The sequence below is a fragment of the Rhinatrema bivittatum genome, chromosome 3 (assembly GCF_901001135.1).
Source record: "Rhinatrema bivittatum chromosome 3, aRhiBiv1.1, whole genome shotgun sequence".
In the NCBI taxonomy this organism is placed as follows: Eukaryota; Metazoa; Chordata; class Amphibia; order Gymnophiona; family Rhinatrematidae; genus Rhinatrema; species Rhinatrema bivittatum.
This window is the reverse complement of record NC_042617.1, coordinates 558,616,548-558,632,851: the sequence shown is the minus strand read 5'-3', so window position 1 is coordinate 558,632,851 and position 16,304 is coordinate 558,616,548. Positions and strand designations below refer to the sequence as shown.

The 16,304-nt window shown below is 42.5% G+C and overlaps 1 protein-coding gene across 1 annotated transcript in view; it reads left to right on the top strand.

Moving 5' to 3' along the window:
• Window positions 1–13,873, top strand: part of ABRACL (ABRA C-terminal like) — a 35,940-nt gene extending 22,067 nt beyond the window's left edge. Inside the window, exon 3 of the mRNA XM_029596462.1 lies at window positions 13,273–13,873. Coding sequence (XP_029452322.1) covers window positions 13,273–13,457 — 185 coding nt within the window. The 3' untranslated portion in view covers window positions 13,458–13,873. The remainder of the gene's footprint in view (window positions 1–13,272) is intronic.
• Window positions 13,874–16,304: the final 2,431 nt, after the last annotated feature.

Genomic DNA, 16,304 nt, shown 5'->3' with positions numbered 1-16,304 from the left:
CTGTGTCTCTCTTTCATAACTTTGAAAGAGTTGGACCAAGCTCTAACAAAGGGGCCAGTGCAATAAAATGCCCAGCCAAGCGCACAGGTTTACATGCAGATGGACGCATGTTTTGGCCGCACTAGAGTAGCACCCAATCCAATAAGGAGAATAGTGCGTCCAAAACACGCACCCAAATGTATATCCGATAGCGCCCATCGCATGCAAATTCCACATAGATGAGGCTATTAGCTATTACTCCCGATGCAGGAAATCGCTGGGCACCCAATGCACACACTTTTTAACACAGCAGATTTAACTCCAGTCCCTGAGGTAACATAAAGTCAATCCGCGAGTCAAGGGCTCAGGAGAAATCTAAAAATACAGTCTTCTGTGGTTCTTCCCAATTAGTATCGTTGTGACCCTTACATTTACTGCTTGTGGTGTTGAAAAATAAATGTATATTGGCTTAATTAAAAAAAAGATTCTTCTGGACACACAATTTAGAAGCCCATAGCAAGGGGTGCTTAGCTATGGGAGTCTTCAGCAGCCTCAACAAGCAGACCAAACCCAATGGTCTTGCAGGATAAAAGACAGATGCTTGTATTGAGTGCCTGTTGTAATTGTGGGCGCCCGATGCATTTGAGCGCTAGCGACGCACGATTCTCCCCTGTATGTCCTTTTTCACGCAGTCGCTCATTTAAATACTGCAGTGAGCGCCCAGGGGATGTGGCTGCGTGCGCATTAGGAAAACGGGCGATCAAGGCCAGCGCCCGTTTTCAACGCGTGTCTTGTTGCATCGGCCCCGCAGTGTGTGTGGAGGTAGATCCTTGAGGGGACATCAGACTTTTTCAGTTTTTAAAGTTGGTCAGTGATTTGGAGGGAGAAAAATTGGACTTCTGAATTTGGATAGCCTTTGTATAATGTCTTATTTTATGTTGTCTGGTTCTATGCAGGTTTTTTTGATTTAATTTTTTTTTTTGGCTAGAATCTGTTTGATTTTATTTATTTATACAATTTTTATATACCATTGCACAGAACGAGTTCTATCTCTACGGTTTACAAAATACATCTAAAATCTGAACAGTAAAAGGAAGTAAAAGTACATCATAAAATATTCAAAAATAAATTACAATAATTCACTTAGAAGCTAATAAATAGAGACTAAAAATTAGCATTATAATTAAGTAAAAAGCAGAATAAAGATAGAATGTATAAAAGGCCTGGCTTATATCTCAAGTGACCGTCTCAAATGCCTGTTTAAAAAGCCACGTTTTTAGATCTTTCCTGAATTGTAAACCGCTGTGGGTGCTTCTTGAAGTGAGAAGGTGGTCTAGAAATATTTTATAAACAAATACATAAGAAATGTATAGAGAGGTTGCACACTGTACTGGTTCTCCAAGTCAGGAGCCTTTGTACCTAGCGCCTTAACTTTAATGCAGTTTTACTACATCAGTCCCATAATTACTAAAAGCACTAAAGTATCATACAGCTGCAGGAAGTAAAACTTAGCAGTGAAAGGGCATCCCGGGGTCCAGTGGCCTTTTGGACAGAACCCGTGCGCAGCGAGTTGTCAGAGGAAAGAGGGTCTAGCTTATTTTGCAGTAGGAATGATTTGACATCCGTTGTAACAACGGTATATAAACCTCTTTTTAAATAAAATAGTAGGGGAAATCATACAGTCCCCAGGGAAACTGTGGTAGCAAATAATACAAGGTTATATCCAAAGGGAGGTCACAGGCTGCTTGAGAGAGAAGTCCTGATTTAATGGGGACAAAGCTTAGCAGAGACGGTCTGTAAAGGAAACTACCTGACTTCAGTTACCAAACTAGATAACTTCCCAAGGATTAGCATATTACAAGGCAGATCTTCCGCTCTCTCCTTCCCCTTAGGGATCACTTTATGCCCCTTGCTGTCTAATTGAGGCTTTTGCTATAGTATCCACAACCAAACGTTTATCCTCCCCCCTCTGTAACTTAAAGGCTAATTCCATGTTTGAAAGTGGAGGTTTCTTCCATTTGTCGAGCACCCTGCTACACTCTGTCCCCTTTCAGAAAAGTACTTTGGGAGCATGCTTCCCCCCCCCCCCCCCCCCTCACAGGCTCCATGGGGTTTGGGCTGCTTTTAGAGGAAACAACTTGTATGCACCATTTTCTTTTGCATTTAAGACCGCAGTCCAGACCCCGTACCTTGGTGACAACTTGCCTTTGCTGGCCCAAGTGCTAGAGTGACGTCTCCTCCAAGATTTCCAGCAGAGATAACCCTTGTGGCAAGAGTTGCCTTCCCTTCCTTTCTATCGAACATATTTCCTCTGCAGCATGCTTGACCACATCTCCCCTTCAGACAGGAAACTGGGTCCTGAAATGGGCTGGCCCGGCCCCCAAACGGTATTAAAATGTCTGTTTCAAGCTAGTGTAACCTGCTGCTATATTTGTCTTGCAGAATCAGCAGGTTTTCTCTAAGGGGGTAGGCTTTGAGTGTTCCTTCCTTCTCGGTCCCTCCACCCTCCGAAATAACACCACAGGATTCACTCCAATTGAGTCCAACCATCTTATTTATTTTCTTGCGCACACATGATACAGCAGACAAGGAGGTAGTTTCAGATCAATAAACCAAGTCTCCATGGTATGCAAATTGATCTCATGCATATTCATTGTGGATATCCTGAAAACCCGACTGGCTGTGGGGTCCCCAGGACAGGTTTTGGAAACCCTCCTCTGCAGGGAGCTGGGACCTGTAGAGCTGCTTGCTGGAGAAGATCTTGCCTGCATGATGTCCAAGGAGTGACGCAACTAAAACTTAGATAAAGCAACACAAAAAACATTAACAGTTCCGCAAGGGGAGCTTGAGTGCCATTTCAGCTAGTAACCAGGGCTTAAACTACTTTTTAGTGGTTTACATTTGTGGATCCCCTGAGTACTGGCTACACTTGGATACAAAAAAAAGTTGGACATCCAAAATTCATTGCTGTCCTCCTAAACAAGCATAATCACCATAAAAGTTATGAAAAAATAAAACCTTTCTGGGCAGAAATCTGTCAATATGCACTGAAATGTCACATATCAAATGTAGCATTATTTTTGCAAGTCCGTTCCGGACTGTTCATTTTTTTCCCCGTGTCCCCTCCCTGGTTCTGGCAGAGCTCGCCTGTAGTGCTGAGTTCTATGGAGCTCGTAAGCCTTTTCAACTGTGATTCTTCCTTTAGGTTTCCCTTGGTGATTGTGCCTGACGCAGAGATTTGGCAGTTAAGTTTCTGCTGTTTGCTATTTTAGATCTTCCTTCTCAGAGTCTGGTCTTCCTGCAGAGGAATCGTGTCTGTCACGTCCCTGCTGCCTGGCTCGGCTGAGCCAGGCGCCAAGTGCAGCATGAACACTGCGATCTGGAAATCCACCTCGTTCAGCGAAAAACTACAAGTGAAGAGGAATTATTCATTATTTTATTGTGAAACCATTTTGGGTAATTGGGAAAAACTGAACATTACTTGATGATTTCTGGTGGAAATGTCTGATTTATAAGTAGGAAGAAGCAGCAGTTGAGACTTGCAGCCGTACAGGTGAATTACAAAAAACATGGTTCTCTCTATATCAATTGATCCAAAACATGTAACTTAGGTTTCCTTTTCTATTTTTTTTTAAATTGGTTTGGGGGCTGGCTGTACTGGCCTCTAAATATGTAAGTGGTGTATATGAACATATATATCTCCCTGATGTTTGATATTTCATTGTTTGAGTTCTTGTATTTATTATAATTACAGGAACATATATTTGAACTAAAATCCACCCCCCTAGAGTCCAGTATGAACAGCTGACAAATGGGCTTGAAGCAGGAGCAGTGACTGTGATATAATGTACAAACCTTTTATTCTCCTCTCTGAAAAGTGTAAAAATGTAGGAAATAAATTTATATTAGGACAAGGGAGGAAGGGCTGAAAGAGGCAATAGGGCCAAACACGCAAGTTGAGTCTGGCTAGTGCAGCTGCTTCGAGAGGGTGAGCCTGGTGAGGTTACAGAGGTAGTTCAGACCTCACCAACTCCATCTGCTCTCCCCAATAATGCATCCTGCTAACATGTACAGCTGCTCACCTGAAAAAGAGGCAACAGGCTTTAAATGCAGTTAATTTTCTCTTATCTGGAATTTGCTTTCAGGTACCCCGCACCCATCTGCCCTGTAACACTCCCTCTCTTCACCCCGGGAGAGCAATGATAGGTCTGCCCCGGGGTAGGCAATGTAAATTCTTTTGGCCCATGCCAAGCCCTTAATCCCTGAAAGCTATTTTTCTCCCTTTGGGGTGGTTTCGTGCTGCCTTTTATCGTTATGAACTTTCAGGGAGCATTTCAACCTCATTGATTGTTGGTGAGGCTGAAGTGTCTTTTTCTAAGGAAGTGGATATCTTCCCAAAGGGGCATCAGCTGAGGAGTGAGGGGTGAGTTGAGAGTTATGCTGTTGTGTCTAAGGATATAAATATAGTCTAAAAAGTTAACCATTTGAACCATAAATACTGTCTGGGAGTGAAGGGGGGAGAGAGAACGGCAGTGAGTTTGTGATACAGCTGCCTTCTTTTTGAGTGCTGGAGAAGAAGACGATTGGGCTAGGAAGCAGTGGCTGATGAAAATCACAATGAAAAGGTCATCGGAATTGGTGAAAGCAGTACAAGAGCAGGAATTCTGCCCAGATTCTATTAACTATAACCAGGCTCTCCTTCTCCTTTGGGGCTTGCCAACCAACAGAGCAATTTTGCCATTTTCTGGGAAGCCAGCAATTGCAAAACATTCTCTGGCAACAGATGGCTGTGAGATCATAAGATAGGGTTGCAACCGGTGATCCATATTCAGTGATCCAAAGCATGTTTGACAGTCTTTTCTCTTGAAAAGTGATTTCTAAGCTCTTTTGGTAGACAACAAAGTGACTTCCATATGTAGTATTTCATGGAAGGATGCTCTGAGCCAGTTATGGAGACAGGCACATCATTTCTGTCATCTTTGGCAAGCAGCAGACCGCCTTTGACGTCATATTATTGAAAATACAGATTGAAGGAGCCAGCCTTACGCAGAGATGGTTATTCTCTCCTTCATGAGATGCGCCTGCACACTTCCCTGGCTGGCCAATAGCGGCCCAGTCTGCCCCGATATGGGGAACTGCACAACACGCCAGGAAAATGGAGCCTGCAAGTAATCTATGGGTCCCAGGCTCACTCCGGCAAATATCAAACGTTTAAATGGCTGAATAGTAAAACTTTACCCACTGTTTGATTGTATAAATGGTTACTATTTTACATCTTTAATTGTGTCCAGTAGCCAAAGCAAGGAGGTATGAAATAGCCCATTATTCGTACAAAAGTTAGAAAAGAGAACACAAGATCATTCATGGTTTATGCCCTGGAAAATGTTCCTTGTAACGGACGGTATTACTTGACGAAGTTTGTCAGTCTGTAAAATATTTCTCCTCTCTTTAGCAGGACCCATCTTCGGTACCTGTAACGAATAAGAGCCTATGTAATAAAGGTTAGCATTTATGTTAAGGGCCTTTTCAGAGTGCTAAAAGTAGTGTGCAGTGCATGATTGGGGGCAATTTTCCCACTGCCTGCATTGCTGCAATGTGCCTGGCTACTTCTCATCTGTGATCTTTGCACCAGTGTTCACAGGAAACGCATGCACATACTTTTACTTTGAAATTTGCCTAAGGAAAAATTATCTGCAACTCCTTTTTTTTCCATGGATACTATATCTGCCCAAAACTATGCATGCAGTTTTCTTTCCTGACCTAACCCTGCCTCAGGAATGCTTCCACTAAAATGTGGGTAAAAAGTTAGTGCCATAAGGAACTATGTACATTCTTTTACTCGCATACAGAGTGGGCAGTTTTCAGATAGGTGATAGATGCAGATAAATGTTTATTTACCCATGGAAATCCCCTTGCAGATTGGCCTTCAAAGGTCCAACAAACAAGCCAAATTGGATTCTGATACTGTTGGTGGAGACATGCAAAACCTAGTGACTATCTGCATGCAAATGAGCGTCCTAGCCAAATGAAGTGTCAACAGGCATAGTGTAGATAGGGTGGTGTTTCTTTCTCCTTAGACCTCATCTAACACTTCCTTCTTGTCGCCCTCTCTCATTCACTTGCTCCCCTCTCCCATGCACCTTACATACCACAAGTTCCAATCCTCCAAAAATAGAATTCCACCATCTTTTTTGGGGTCAGCATTATAAATTTTACTGAAGAAAGAAGATGGTGCTTCCATTTACATTGGTGTGGTCTGCAGGCCTCCAATTCAGACAGAAGAGCTGGACAGAGATCTGGACAAACCATCTATAAGGTGGGAAAGAGGGGAGAAGTGTTGCTTATTGAGGATTTTAATCTGCCTGATGTGGATTGGAGGATCCCTTCTGCAGAATCTACAGGAAGTAGAGAGATAGTGGATGCCTTTCAAGGGGCTCTGCTCAAACAAATAGTAATGGAGCCCACAAGGGAGGGTGTGATAAGCAACCAAGTCCTCACAAATGGGGATAATGTCCGCATAGGGGTCAACTGAGCACCAGTGATTATCAGAAGCTATGGTATGATATCGCAAATAAGAGACAGAGAAGTCACACGAAGACCCGAGTTTTTTGAATTTCAAAAATACAGACCTCATTGTTAAAATGAGAATGTTCCTGAAGGAAGAACAGGAAGACTGTGAGAAAATGGGTGAGGTGGAACAACAGTGGGCCAAATTATAAGGAGCTGTTGCAAAGGCATCAAATCTATATGTGGGTGAAAAAATAAAGGCAAAAAGAACAGCATTCAAGAAGTATAAAGGATCTAAAAAGCAGGAACACAGGGAAGAATACCTGATGAAGCTGAGGGAGTCGAAGAAAGAAATCAGGAAAGCAAAAGGTCAAGTGAAAGAAAGGATTGCCAAATAGGTAAAGCAAGGTGACAGAGAAAGAAGGGAGGCCCGAAGTGGTATAGTGAAATTGAAGGATGACAAAGAGCAATGTGTGGACAGAGAGGAAGAAATGGCAGAAATATTAAACAAATTCTTCAGTTCGGTGTTCACTAAAGAAGATTCTGGAGAAGGACTGTTGCTGGTTGAGACGACTGTGTATGGGGGTAGGGGAAACGAAATTCTGTTTACAGAAGAGAATGTATGGAAAGAGCTAGGAAAATAAAGTGGACAAGGCCATGGAGCTGGATGAGGTACATCCCAGGATAATAAGGGTGCCCAGAGATGTGCTGGTGGGTCTGCCGAAAGATCTGATCAATAGATCCCTGGAAAAGGGATTGGTGCCACATGATTGGAGAAGAACTGTAGCGGTAGCAGAGAGGAGGCTGGAAACTACAGGCCAGTTAGCTTCACCTCGGTAGTGAAAAAATTAATGGAGACGCTGCTGAAGGAAAGGATAGTGAACTATCTGCAAACTGGTGGGTTTCTTGACCCAAGGCAGTATGGATTCACCAGGGGAAGGTCATGTCAGACAAATCTAATTTACTTTTTTGATTGGGTGATTAGAAATTTGGATCAAGGAAGAGCGCTTGATGTGATTTACTTGGATTTCAGCAAAGCTTTTGATACAGTCCTGCATAGGAGGTTTGTGAATAAAATGAGAAGCTTGGGACTTGGCACCAAAGTGATGGAGTGGGCTACAAACCGGTTGACTGACAAGAGACCGCATGTAATGGTAAATGGAACATACTCTAAAAAGAGAACTATGTTGAGTGGGAGTGCAACAGGGATCTGTTTTGGAACCGGTTCAATTCAATATCTTTGTGACCTGCAACAGAGTAGTCACACCTGAAGGAGCAGAGAGAATGAAAAGTGACTTAAGAAAGCTTGAAGAGTGGTCGAAAACTTGGCAGCTGGGATTCAGTGCCAAGAAGTGCAGAATCATGCATCTGAGGTGTGTTAATCTAAAAGTGCTGTATGTGATGGGGGATGAAAGACTAATGTGCACGGACTGGGAGAAGGACCTTAGGGTGATAGTGTCTGGTGATCTGAAGGTGGTGAAGCAATGTGACAAGATGATAGCTAAAGCCAGAAGAATGCTAGGCTATATAGAGGAATAACCAGTAAGAAAAAGGAGGTGATAATGCCCTTGTAAAGATCCTTGGTGAAGTCTCACCTGGAGTACTATATTCATAACTGGAGCCCATATCTCAAAAAGGATAGAGGCAGGACAGAGGCAGTCCAGAGAAGGGCAACCAAAATGGTGTGGAGTCTGTATCGGAATACTTATGAGGAGAAGCTGAATGATCTGGAGGAGAGGAGGTGCAGGGGAGATGTGATACAGATCTTCAGATACCTGAAAGGTTTTAATTTTTTTTTTTTTTTTATATACAGACATTCATGTGCACATATGAAATCGGTTTACAATCTGTAGACAAATGTTAATTAAAAAACATTTGCAATCCAAAGTTTAAAAGAAAATTATAGATACATAGTTTCATAATATTATTAAAACTTCTAAATAAAACAATCTACAATTAAAATTTTAAGATTAATAAAATCAGATAAAGTAGTAAAAAAAATAAAAGTCAAGGTAGGTTATTGGAAGGCTAGATGAAACAGCATGCATGATCCTCAAACCTTTTGTATTGGAAAGCAAACAGAACTAGGGGTCATGATATGAAATTCCAGTGGGGGACAACTCAGAATTAACATTAGGAAATATTTCTTCACGGAGATGGTGCTGGATGCCTGGAATGCACTTCTGAAAGAAAGACGTGGTGAAGGCGAAAACATTAAACAAATTCAGAAAGGCATGGGGTAGACCAATTGAGCAGCAGATCCAAGATGACCACGCACTGTTTGGCGTCAAAGCTCCCTTCCTCGCCTTGCTTTTTCCCCCTGAAAACATATATATATATATATTTTTTTTTTACTTCATGAGGAAGGGGAAGGCCCGCACTTACCCGAGCACATTGGGAGAACAAGCCTCTAGCAGGCTGATGGATCGCCATTTACTCTGACCAACAGACTCTTATGTTGGCTCCAGAACGAGGTCGTTGGGCAGTGAGCAGTTCGAAAGTTCACCAACTCCCGCCCCTGACTTGGAAGCTTCGCTCACTCTGGAGCTGCATCAAGCTCCTCAACAGCCATATCTGAGCTCTTGTGTTATTGAGCTTTCTTCAGCGCAGCAGGGGGACATCTTACAGTGCCCCACAGAATTGCCAGCTCAGTGGGAATTAGCACTGCCTACTGAGAGAAATTATCTGCACCTGATGTTAGTGGTGGTGAATCGGGCCTTCCAGCTGAGACTACTTCTCTCCCTTCTTTGAGATCAGTGGAACATGCTTCATTGGAGACTTTACAGTCCTTCATCTTGATTAAACCACCTCAGGTAACTCTGGATCTTATTTGAGAGGCATTGACCAAGCATTCTTTGTTGGGTCAATTTGTGGACCAATACCAAGGTCTGAATCTGGCGGTTCATCAGATACAGGAACAGGCTTTTACTGTTTCTCAAAAAGTTCAGTTGTTGGAATCAGGAATTACCTCACTTCAAGAATCCACAAGATCTTTTGCTAATGGTCATCATCTTGTTAACATTCGGGCCGATACAGTAAGGAGCGGTAGGAAGAGCTGCGTTAGTGCCGGGCACACCCGTGGTTGCCGCACGCACAGTCCGGCTCACCTACTGCTCGATACTGTATTTAAATAGCTTGCAAATGCAAGCTGCGTCCAAGAAGTGTCTGTGAAGCGTAAGGCCCGTGCAACCCATTTTACTGTATAGAGTGCTATACAGTAAAATGGGTTGCACGGACCCATTTTACTGTATAGCGCAGATACCAGCTTCACGGACACGCTGGTATCTGTCATTTCAAATGTCATTTCAAATGACATTTGAAATGACAGGTACCAGGAAGTGGACGGTTCTCCTACGCTCGGGATTGCCAGTCCTCTCTCCCCTCCTCCCGAAAAGCAAGGCTGCTTTACGCGCCTTGCTTCGGGAGGAGGGGAGAGAGGACTGGCAATCCCGAGCGTAGGAGAACCGTCCACTTTGTTGCTACTTTTGTTTTTCGCTTTTTCGCTTTTTTTCCCGCTTTCGTTGCTTCGGGAGAAAGGGAGAGGACTGGGGCTGCCCCGGAGACCAGCACCCATGGACGCGGCCAGGGCAGTTGAGCGGGGGCTGGGGGAAAGTTGCCGCCTACCCTTATCCCTGCCTCTAACGCAGGGGTAAGGGTAGGCAGTAAGTTAGCAGGTTAAACGCGCGGCAAAACAGCAGGGTAAAATAGCGATAGTCGGGGCGCGGGTTACTGGATGCTAGGGAATAGCTAATTCGATCCTTTACATCTCATATACATGCCACGGGCGGAAAGGGTTACCTGGGGATTTAAGGACGCGGTAAGGATGGGTTAAAGGGGATAGTGTATCGCGGGTTGGACTAACGCGGCCGAAAAGCGAGTAGAAAGCGGGTTAGAAGCAGGGTAGCTGCAGCCGCACTTTACTGTATTGACCTGATTGTCGGAAGAAGGAATATTGAGTTAATTAATTTTCCTAGAAAAAAAATTTTTCCTGTTGAAATGTGAAAATATTTTCTTGAATTATTGAAAATTCCTGAAAATTTAATACCTCCAATCTCTAAAGCTTATTATCTGCCATCAAAAAAATATTTTGCAAGATTTGAATTTTCCTCAAGTTTCGTTGGATGTGAATAATTTGACTGCAGAATTGGAAAAAATGTATGGATGACTCCGTTTTTGCCTGCAACCTTGGTAGTGACTTTGGCTTTAGACTCTGACCAGGATTATATTTTAAAGCTTTTTTTTTTCCGAAATAGGGATTCCCTATTTCAAGTCTTAAAGGTTCACATCTACCCTGATGTCACCAAAGCTACCTAGTCTAAAAGGAAGCGGTTTTTGTTACTTCATTCTGGTGCAATTGGGTGCCTTGTTTTGGCTTAATTTTCCCTGTAAATGTGTGATTAAATTTCAGGGGATGAAATATGTTTTCTTTGACCCCTCTCAATTATTTGCTTTTTTTTTTTATCTGAGAAACCACAACATAGAGAAGGGTTTTCGAAACCCTTATTCTCGGTGCTGCCCCTTCTCCTAATGAGTTTTAGATGCTTTAAGTCTACCGGTGCTCGGCCATTCTTTTCTCTTCTTATTTAAACTATTGTTTATAATTCCTTTGATCTACAGTTTTTGCCCCCTCTAATTTGGGGTCTGATAAAGCATATGTATATTGTTTCTGTATCCTTCTTCTTTTTTTTCCCTTGTATACATATTTGCACACACATGCTGTTTCCTAACAAGTACTGTAATGTACTTGGGTTATTGTAAAATTGATATAAATAACATTTTTTAAAAAGGCATGGGATAAACACTGTGGAATGAAGAAAAGGGTGCATGGAGGTAGCCTGCAAGGAGCAGCAGCTGCTGCAGCTAACAGAAGGCGTGGGGATTATACTCCTTAGCCAATTAACCTTGACGCAACTGCAACATCACTCTCCACTTCAATGGAGGGGGAAGGGGAATTGGATTTAGATGATTAGCCAATGCTGCTGACTTTTATGGGTCCAGGGTACTGATACACAAACATTTAGTTAAAAAATGCAGGACTGCTTCTATAGTCAAATCCTCCCCCCCCCCCCCCCCCCCCCAAAAAAAAAGCACATTCAAACGGCACTGACTGAATTATCAAGAAGGCTGCTCACCCTGTAAAAATGTTGCTAGCAGTCATTTTGTTATGGGTTTGACAGTTGAAGGTTTTGAATGATAATATTACTACCTTTAACATAAGACTTGGGGGTAACCTGCACAGAGCGGCAGTTATTACCATAAGAAACTTGCTGAGTCGACTGGATGGACCAGACGGTCCTTTTCTGCCGTTATTACTAGGTAGCTATGAGTTTTACTGCGTGCAAGAGAGAGAGAGCTCCCAGAGGACAGCAGTGCCGTTTGTCAGTAATTACACACAGTACAAAAAAAAAAAAAAAATCACTGGTTATAAGTTCGTCTTTCTAATCTTTATTACTTATGAATTCTAATGTCCATGCACATTAACCCAGTCTCATACTGCAGTGCTGTGCACATTGACAAAGAAAGGCAACTGAAAGGGAAAAGACTTGGACAAGTCTACACTGGATCAAAGCATCTCACCGGTGTCAATTCAAGGTTTATTGCTGCCATCACGGGGGGGGGGGGGGGGGGGAGGAGGAGGACCCTTTCAGATATAAACATCTCTGAGTTTCAAAAATTCTAAATTTTCCTGAGCAGTATGAAAAAAACAAAACACTTTTCCTCCACATCCAAATACTTACCTGTTTCTTCAAGTGCAGTATATGTTGCCCAAAATCAATAATATCCTAAATGCAGAACTTATTTTCAACAATGCAGAACTGGGCCTTATTTTGCTAACGCTGCTTCAGGGCAAACATGTACAAACCCAGAGCTCACATGGTCCACAAAGCAGGGACTCTCTTCCGTAACTGTAACAGCACTGCCTGCACCCTTGTAGCGCTATAGAAATGTTTTAGGAGCAGTAGCACGGCTGCTTCATGAAATTTTTATAAATCCCCAGTTTAAACAGGTCTTTTGTGTGCTTCTAGCACTGCCCCAAGCAAGCTATTTCTGTGAAAAGATGAACTGGCTGAATTAAATGTATTTAATTCCTATGTTTAGTGCTCAGTCTCATTTTAAGGAATACACAGTAATCAGCAAGCTGCATAATTTGATGCGGGTGACATAAAAACACTGGGGCTGATATTCAAAGTTAGCTGGATATAGCTGGCCGGCTAATCTAACGGGGGATATTAACCCGGCTCTCTTAAAGTTAGCCGGTTATGTCTAACTGGCTAACTTCAGGACAGCCCTATGGGCCAACTAGAGCTAGTCGCATAGGCTAAGTGCTAACTCTGAATATTGGAGTTAACCACATAACTTACGCGGCTAACTATGCTCCGCCCAGAAACACCACCCACCCTCTCCCAGAACACCACCGCCTTATGCGCCTAAATTCTAGGCTCACATCTCGTTGTGTGCCTAGAATATAGGCACATATGACGATGAATATCACCGGGTATCCATTTAGAGGGATAACTTTTTGGCTTCAGTGCTTTGGTACACAAGGACTGATTCATTCTATTTTCCTGGCTGCATCTTAGTGTGTGATTTATTTTTTTTTCTCCTGAAAATGACTGATTTGTGGTGAATATTGCTGAGATGTACCTCCAGAAAATAGGATGGATGAACTCTTTTTTTGATCCTTTTCAGTAAGTGTTGTGTTTAGTATAGAAGGGTTATGTAGTTCTGGTGAAGGTTATCTGCCAAAAACGCTTGCTGACTCGAATTATTTATTTTTTGCTGCAGCGGAAGACGGAAAGCTGAGTGTGAAGTTTGGCGTGCTCTTTGCTGATGACAAATGTGCCAATCTCTTCGAGGCTCTGGTCGGAACTCTCAAAGCCGCGAAACGAAGGAAGGTGGTCACCTACCAAGGAGAACTGCTCTTGCAGGGCGTCCATGACAATGTCGACATTGTACTGCTGCAGGATTAATCATACTTGTGGTTGAAATAATGTTTTCGGGTGGACTGTAAAGAAAGCAAAATGCAGCTGTAGTCCTTCATGTGCTTTTCTATGTCTTTATATATGAAAAGAGACTTGTCACTGTGTATTTTTCTAAAATAATCTTTTTTTTTTTTTTTTTTTGTATTGATTCTGTGAAAAGTCAAAGACTGGAGTCGTATCTTTTTCTCAGGTCATAGTTTTGAAAAGTATAGGAGTTTTATATTTTTGGTGCAGGGATGTGGGGAAGGGAGGAATATGGACATGACTTTTTGTTTTAAATTAAATTGATCTCGTTTAATTGTAAGGAAAATAAAGAGAACTTACCAGAGCCGATAAATTTAAAAATCTTCTGCATATATATATATATATATATATGTAATAATAAAACCATGCAATTTTCATAACCATTGTGTCTTGTTTTTGCTTTCCAGCAATGCCCTTGCTGAGGAAGCGACACTGTTGTAAGCACAGGGCTTTTATATAAATGTAGTAGGACTGGAGTTGCGGAAGCTGGAAAATATTCAGTACATTCAAAATGGTCTATTAGCTCATTTCTGGAAGCGTTTCCCTGAAAAATGCCTGTGTTTGAGGGTCAGACTCACTCTGTCCTGCTACCTGGTGGAGGGTGGGAGATGTGTGTATGTGTTTTTTTGTAGATCTTCCCTTGTTTGTCTTTTCTGCTTCAAGGAGGATGGACAACTTAGAGCTTGACCATTAGTGTGAAGTTTCCAAGACAGAAAACCGCAGCAAAAAATAAATTGAGCAGGTTCCAGGGCAGAGGAGAAAATGCATAAACTCACGCTAAAGCGAGCATTTAGTTTTATTTCACCTGTACTTTTTCAGCAGCCCTGAATCGAGTAAAAAACATTTTCTGTTGTGCAGTGAAAATCAGCGATTTGGCGCAGGGCCCTGCAAAGCTGTGCGAGCAGCCTTGGACTTTAGAAGGGGGCTGGAGGACAGAATAGCCTGGACTCCTGCCTTTCTCCACAGAAAACGCTTTATTTATAGTGAAACAAACAATAAGAGAAACGGCCAGTTTACCTCACCAGCTGAAATCAAACATTCACTCTGTCTTTCTCCAACCCCAGGGCCTACCTTTTCCCTCGAGGGCTTGCTGTCTTAATCCCCTGCACCGGGAAACACCCTGAGACCAGAATTCCCCTCTGTGCTGAGCCTTAATTTGGACCAGGCTAAATATATCGTCCTGGTCTTTTATTCGTATTCACTTCTTTACAGGCTCTTATAATGCAATGCAAGAATAGTTCCATGACCTGAAGGCAATGGTGGTTGCTTGTCACATGACCATTACCATATCAATTTGACCTCACATTACAGACAAAGAGCTTACCCCGGGATTCATCATTTTGCTATAAATATAGCGGAATGATGAGCCGTGGCTAGAAAAGGGGCAATAGCATCCGGCCCCATCACGGCGGTGCATTTTCGCCCGTTGTGGTTGCAGCCGCACTGCACACTATCGCCCCCGGTGAGCCAATGAAATAGCTGTAGCTATTTCCGGCACTACTGCGGGCAATAATGTGCGATACATTATCGCTTGCAGCGCTACAGCCTCCTACTTTGCCTAAACCCTGCCCAAACTCCTCCCCTTTCCCTAATTTGCATTTTGAAATTGCGATGTTGTAGTTATTGAGATTTGATGAATGATCCTGCTAGTCAGAACATCATTAAAAGGTGGATGTCCTTTTACTTGATCATAACTTCTAGAAAGCTTCTGCAGCTGAGTAGAAGAAAACTTAGTTCAACTAGTTTAATCTCTAAAAATGGCAAACCATTTTTGGGGTATGGCACCTGCCACCCCTTACTAATGCCCTATGCTAGTCACTGAAGTGTGGACACCCACTTTTGGCTTGTGTTCTGTGTGGGCTGTGATGTCAACACAGACAGACCCTCACCAAATACAGAATAAAGAGACCATGTAATAAATGAAAACGTTTAAAAAAAACCCTGAATTGGAAACAGCAACATGCCAGACTCTGTATGCAGTGCAACAATGAAAAAAAAAAAAGAAACATTTATTCCTCATAAAACATCAAATAACAAAATCAATAAATATAAAACAACCATACTAATAAACAGAATACATATTTCAAAACAGTTGATGAATAGAATAACATCCAATAATTATAAACTCCTATTACAATTTTTAAAATTTACACTCAAAATATAATTCAAAACAGCAGACATCAAAATACTCTCAATAATTAAAAACTAACATGGATAAAAAGAATCCTCCACTCTCTATACCTGGGAACTTTTGATTTCCAAGCACGCATAAACTTTATCCTCTCTGTTTCTCATATACACACAAAGGTACATTATCTCTTGCACACACAAACACAGGTTCTGTCTCACATACTCATTGGTTCTCTCTTCTACACAAACACAGGCTCCCTCACATCATTAACTCTCCCTCTAACATAAAAAGATATGCTTTCACACTCGCCACTCCTCTCTCACAAGTACACACACACACACGCTCTCTCTTATAAACACACATGCATACTCACTCTCTCTTCCTAACACACATATACTCACTGGCTCTCCCTTATACACACACTCATCGGCTCTCTCTTCCTTACACACACTCACTGGCTCTCTTTCTCTCTCTGATGCGCACACACACACATACACTCAATGGTTGGCTCTCATTCCCTTACACAAACACTCACTGGCTCTGTCTCCCTTACACACACACACACACACACAGGGCCAGATTTTCCAACCTACGCACAGGGGTAGATGTGTGCGCGCAACCCAGCGCGCACAAATCTACGCGCGCCGTGTTGCGCACACACACATCTACCCCTGTGCGGC